The sequence below is a fragment of the Piliocolobus tephrosceles genome, chromosome 21 (assembly GCF_002776525.5).
Source record: "Piliocolobus tephrosceles isolate RC106 chromosome 21, ASM277652v3, whole genome shotgun sequence".
Lineage (NCBI taxonomy): Eukaryota > Metazoa > Chordata > Mammalia > Primates > Cercopithecidae > Piliocolobus > Piliocolobus tephrosceles.
In genome coordinates, this window is record NC_045454.1 from 42,465,340 (window position 1) to 42,471,126 (window position 5,787).

The 5,787-nt window shown below is 53.0% G+C and overlaps 1 protein-coding gene across 6 annotated transcripts in view; it reads right to left on the reverse strand.

Annotated features, from left to right (window-relative positions):
* Positions 1-5,787, reverse strand: part of PDE4A (phosphodiesterase 4A) — a 46,385-nt gene that overhangs the window by 4,083 nt on the left and 36,515 nt on the right. For all 6 annotated transcript variants that reach the window (XM_026455579.2, XM_026455581.2, XM_026455582.1 and 3 more), the window contains 4 exons: positions 5,046-5,145; positions 4,616-4,770; positions 4,297-4,419; positions 2,013-2,195 (listed from right to left, as the gene is read on the reverse strand). In XM_026455579.2, the coding sequence (XP_026311364.1) occupies positions 2,013-2,195; positions 4,297-4,419; positions 4,616-4,770; positions 5,046-5,145 (561 nt within the window). The remainder of the gene's footprint in view (positions 1-2,012; positions 2,196-4,296; positions 4,420-4,615; positions 4,771-5,045; positions 5,146-5,787) is intronic.

Below are 5,787 nucleotides of genomic sequence, written 5' to 3' on the forward strand. Positions count from 1 at the left end.
CAGTGGCTCACGCCTGTAATCCCAGCACTTTGGGAGGCCAAGGCAGGCGGATCACCTGATGTCTGGAGTTCAAGACCAGCCTGGCCAACATGGTGAAACCCTGTCTCTACTAAAAATACAAAAATTAGCAGGGCATGGTGGCAGGCACACGTAATCCCAGCCACTCAGGAGGCTGAGGCAGGAGAATCGCTTGAACCTGGGAGGTGGAGGTTGCAGTAAGCCAAGATCGTACCATTGCACTCCAGTCTGGGGGACAAGAGCAAGACTTCATATCAAAAAAAAAAAAAAAAAAAAAAAAACAAAATCCACAAACTAGTGCTATGAAGTTGCCTATGAAGATAATAATTACATTATAAAGTGTATAAAATTAGTTTTACATGGGGTGTATGTGTGAGTGATTTTGCACTCCCAGGGGACATTTGGCAACGTCTGGACACATTTTTGGTCTTTACAAATGAGTAGGGGGAGGCCGGGCGCAGTAGCTTATGCCTGTAATCCCAGCACTTTAGGAGGCTGAGGCGGGCGGATCACCTGAGGTCAGGAGTTCAAGACCAGCCTGACCAACGTGGAGAAACCTCGTCTCTACTAAAAATACAAAATAAGCCGGGAGTGGTGGCGCATGCCTGTAATTCCAGCGTCTCAGGAGGCTGAGGCAGGAGAATCACTTGAACCCGGGAGGTGGAGGTTGCAGCAAGCCAAGATTCCCGGCCTTCCCGCCGGGGAAAAAAAAGGGAAACCCCATCCAAAAAAAAAAAAAAAAAGATGAGCAGGGGGATGCTTCTGGCATCTAGTAGGTAGAGACCAGGCATTCTGCTAAAAACCCTGTAATACCCAGGGCAGCTTCTAGTACAAAAAATGATCAACCAAATGTCAACAGTGCTGAGGCCTAGAAACCCAGGTCCAGAAGGGCAGAGACATCAAACTCAGATGGTTGGGTTTCACCAGGGAGGATATAAAGTGGAGAGGGGCCAGGCAGGGTGGCTCACCCCTGTAATCCCAGTACTTTGGGAGGCTGAGGTAGGCGGATTGAGTGAGCCCAGGAGTTGGAGACTAGCCTGGGCAACATGGCAAAACCCCGTCTCCATGAAAAATACAAAAATTAGCTGAGTGTAGTAGTGCAAGCCTGTAGTCCCAGCTACTCTGGAGACAGGGGTGGAGGATCACTTTAGCCCAGGAGGTGGAGGTTGCAGTGAGCCGAGATCACGCCCCTGAACTCCAGCCTGGGTGGCAGAATGAGACCCTGTCTCAGAAAGAAAAGGAAAAGAAAAATGAAAACAAGGCCGGGTATGGTGACTCACCCCATATCCCAGCACTTTGGGAAGTCAAGGTTTGAGCCCAGGAGTTCAAGACAAGACTGGCAACATAGCAAGCCCCTATCTCGACAAAAAATTTTTTTAAATTAGCCAGGTGTGGTGGTGTGCACCTGTAGTCCCAGCTACTCTGGAGGCTGAGGCAGGAGGATTGCTTGAGCCCAGGAATTCAAGGCTGCAGTGAGCTATGATCACACCACTGCACACCACCCTGGGCAACAGTGCAAGACCTGGTCTCAAAATAAACAAATAGAACATAAATAAAAGAAAAACAGGAGGCTGGGCGCGGCAGCTCACGCTTGTAATCCCAGCATTTTGGGAGGCCGAGGCGGGTGGATCACAAGGTCAGGAGTTTGAGACCAGCCTGGCCAACAGGGTGAAACCCCATCTCTACTAAAAATACAAAAATCAGCCGGGTATGGTGGTGCGTGCCTGTAATCCCAGCTACTCGGGAGGCTGAGGCAGGAGAATCACTTGAACCTGGGAGGCAGAGGTTGCAGTGAGCCAAGATTGCACCATTATACTCCAGCCTGGGCAATAAAGACTGTCACAAAACCAAACCAAAACAAAACAAAACAAAAAACAAGAAAACTTGGCATTGTGGAAAGGCAGGGGAGGAGCTGCTGGGCCTCAGAACTTCAGGCCAAGATGGGCTGGGGAGACCCACCCTGTCCCCGTTACATCAACGTCCCGAGCCTGTACCTGAGACTTCTCCACGGAGGCAGTGTGCTTGTCACACATGGGGCTGATTTCCATGCCACGCTCGCGCTCACGGTCACCCTGCTGGAAGAACTCGGCCATGATGCGGTCTGTCCACTGGCGGTAAAGCTCCAGCGGCTTGGTGGGGTTGCTGAGGTCTGCACAGTGCACCATGTTCCGGAGGACCTGCATGGGGTTGGGGCACAGGGGACTCTTTAGAGGCTATGCCTCTGTCCCAGTCTGAGACCTCAGGCATTCTTTCTCTTTTAAGAAATGGGGGCCGGGCACAGTGGCTCACACCTGTAATCCCAGCACTTTGGGAGGCTGAGGTGGGTGGATCATGAGGTCAGGAGTTCAAGACCAGCCTGGCCAACATGGTGAAACCCTGTCTCTAATAAAAATACAAAAAAATTAGCCAGGCATGGTGGCGCATGCCTGCAATCCCAGCTATAGTGGGGCTGAGGCAGGAAAATTGCTTGAACCTGAGAGGCGGAGGTTGTGTAAGCCAAGATTGTGCCACTGCCCTCCAGCCTGGGCGACAGAGGGAGACTCCGTCTCAGAAAAAAAAAAAAAGAAAGAAAAAGAAATGGGGTCAGGCGCTGTGGCTCACGCCTGTAATCCCAGCACTTTGGGAGGCCAAGGTGGGCAGATCACTTGAGGTCAGGAGTTTGAGATTGTCCTGGCTAACATGGTGAAACCCTGTCTCTACTAAAAATACAAAAATTAGCCAGGTCTGGTGGTAGGCACCTGTAATCCCAGCTACTCTACAGGCTGAGGCAGGAGAATTGCTTGAGCCCAGGTGGTGGAGTTTGCAGGGAACCAAGGTATGTGCACTCAGCCTGGATGACATAGAGACCCGGTCTCAAACAAACAAACAAACAAAAACAGAAAAGAAGAAAGAGAAAGAGACGAGAGGAGAGGAGAGGAGAGGAGAGGAGAGGAAAGCAGATCTTGCAATGTTGCTCTGGCTGGTCTCAAACTTCTGGCCTCAAACAGTCCTCCTGCCTCAGCCTCCAGAGTAGTTAAAATTATAAGCGTGAGCCACCACACCCAGCCTCTCAGGCTTTCTTATCTCCCACCTGGGGAGGGAGGGAGTGGGGAGTGGGGAGAGGAAGTGGGGAGAAGAGAGAACAGAGGAGGTAGCAGGGAGAGGTGTGTGGGAGATGGAGAAAATACGGGGGGAGTCAGGGTGAGGGAAGAGAAGATGGAGAAGATGGTGAGGGAAAGGGACGGGGGACCTGGAAAGGGTTGATGAGAAGACAGGAAGAATTAGGGGAAATGGGAGGAAATGGTGGGAGAGACGGGAAGGAGAGATGGGATTGGAAAGTGAAGATGGAGAAGGGGACAGACAGAAAAAGAAAGAGGTCAGGTGTGGTGGCTCACGCCAGCTATCCCAGCACTTTGGCAGGCCAAGACAGAAGGATCACGTCAGTTCAGGAGTTTGAGACCAGCCTGGTGACATAGTGAGATCCCAACTCTCCTTTAAACATACAAAGTAAATAAAAAGAAATTTTAAAAAAGAGGGCGGGGCGCGGTGGCTCACGCCTGTAATCCCAACACTTTGGGAGGCTGAGGCAGGGGGAATCACCTGAGGTCGGGAGTTGAAGACCAGCCTGACCAACATGGAGAAACCCTTTCTCTACTAAAAGTACAAAATTAGCTGGGCATGGTGGTACATGCCTGTGATCCCAGCTACTCCAGAGGCTGAGGCAGGAGGATCGCTTCAACCTGGGAGGCAGAGGTTGCAGTGAGCCAAGATCGCGCCATTGCACTCCAGCCTGGGCAACAAAACCAAGACTCCCTCTCAAAAGAAAAAAAAGAAGAAGAAAAAAGAGGCCAGGCGCCGTGGCTCAAGCCTGTAATCCCAGCACTTAGGGAGGCCGAGACAGGCGCATCACAAGGTCAGGAGATCGAGACCATCCTGGCTAACACGGTGAAACCCCGTCTCTACTAAAAAATACAAAAAAAAACTAGCTGGGAGAGGTGGCGGGCGCCTGTAGTCCCAGCTACTCAGGAGGCTAAGGCAGGAGAATGGCGTAAACCTGGGAGGTGGAGCTTGCATTGAGCTGAGATCCGGCCACTGCACTCCAGCCTGGGCGACAGAGCAAGACTCCGTCTCAAAAAAAAAAAAAAAAGAAAAAGAAAAGAAAAGAAAAGAAAAAAGAAAGAGACAGGAAGATGGGCCACATGGTAGAAAGAAGCTGAGGAAGGGGCAGCTAGCTACCCAGACCTAAAGGTGTGGTTGGGGGAGTGTCCCGCCTCCTTAGATGATGGGGCGTGGGGGCACCTGGATGCGGTCGGAGTAGTTATCCAGCAGTAGGACCCCCGAGCTGGTCACTTTCTTGGTCTCCACCATGGTCTTCAGGTCAGCCAGGAGGGTCATGTGCTTGGACATGTCCGTGGCCAGCACCTGCGGGCAAGGGGGCGTCACTGGGGCTGCTGACGTCCGCCCACCAGACTGACCCGGGCCTCCGAAGTTTTCACCAGGTAGAAGCCGCCCGCTCTGTCCAGGTTGAGGGTTCCTCTGGGACTCAGACCCACTCCTCCCCAAAGCCCTCGATTCCAAGGCTTCCTTTCCCGCTCCGTCCCGCCCCAGCCCCGCCCACCATGTCGATGACCATCTTGCGTAGGCTCTGCCGCTGGCGCTTGCTGAGGTTCTGGAAGATGTCGCAGTTGTCCTCCTGCAGCAGCTTGAAGCCCACGGCCAAGTGGTGATTCTCGAGCACCGACTCATCGTTGTACATGAGAGCCAGCTCCGAATCTGCAGCCCAGCCCGGAGGTCAGGGGAGGGCCCACGTGTGCAGCCCCAACCGCAGGAGTGCCAACTCCGCCCCCAACTAGCTAACCCCTCCTCAGCCCGGACAGCCTCGCCTCCAGCCCAGTCAGCTCTACCCCAGCCCCGCCATCACCTTTCCAGTCCAGCAAGCCCCACCTCCAGCCCCGCCAGCCCCGCCTCCAGCCTAGTCAGTTCTGCCCCAAGCCTGGCCAGCCCCGCCTCCAACTCAGCAAACCCCGCCCCCGGCGAGGGCCACTCACTGGTGTTGATGAGGAACTGGTTGGAGACCCCAGGGTGATCTACATCGTGTATGGCAGCCGCGAAGAGGGCGGCGAGAATCTCCAGGTCCGTGAACACTGCCTGGGAGAGAAAGACGGACTTTAGAATAACAGAGTTGAAGCCATGCATGGTGGTGAACGCCTGTAGTCTCAGCTACTTAGGAGGCTGAGATGGGAGGATCACTTGAGCCTAGGATTTCAAGGTCAGAAGTTCAAGGCCATCCTGGGCAACTTAGCGAGACCCTGTCTCAAATTTAATTTTTTTTTTTTTTTTGAGATAGAGTTCCGCTCTTGTCGCCCAGGTTGGAATGCAGTGGCACGATCTTGGCTCACTGCAACTTCCCCATCCTGGGTTCAAGCGACTCTCCTGTTTCAGCCTCCCAAGTAGCTCGGATTACAGGCACCCACCACCACGCCCGGCTAATTTTTAAAATATTTCTTGTAGAGACAGGGTTTCGCCATGTTGGCCATTTCTGACCTCAGGTGATTCACCTGCATTGGCCTCCCAAAGTGCAGGGATTACAGGTGTGAGCCACCTTGCCTGGCCTCCCCAATTTTTTTTTTTTTTTTTTTTTTGAGATAGAGTCTCGCTTTGTTGCCCAGGCTGGAGTGTAGTCGCACGATCTTGGTTCACTGCAACCTGCACCTACTGGGTTCCAGCGATTTCCTGCCTCAGCCTCTGGAGTAGCTGGGATTACAGGCGTGCCCTACCGCGCCCAGCTAA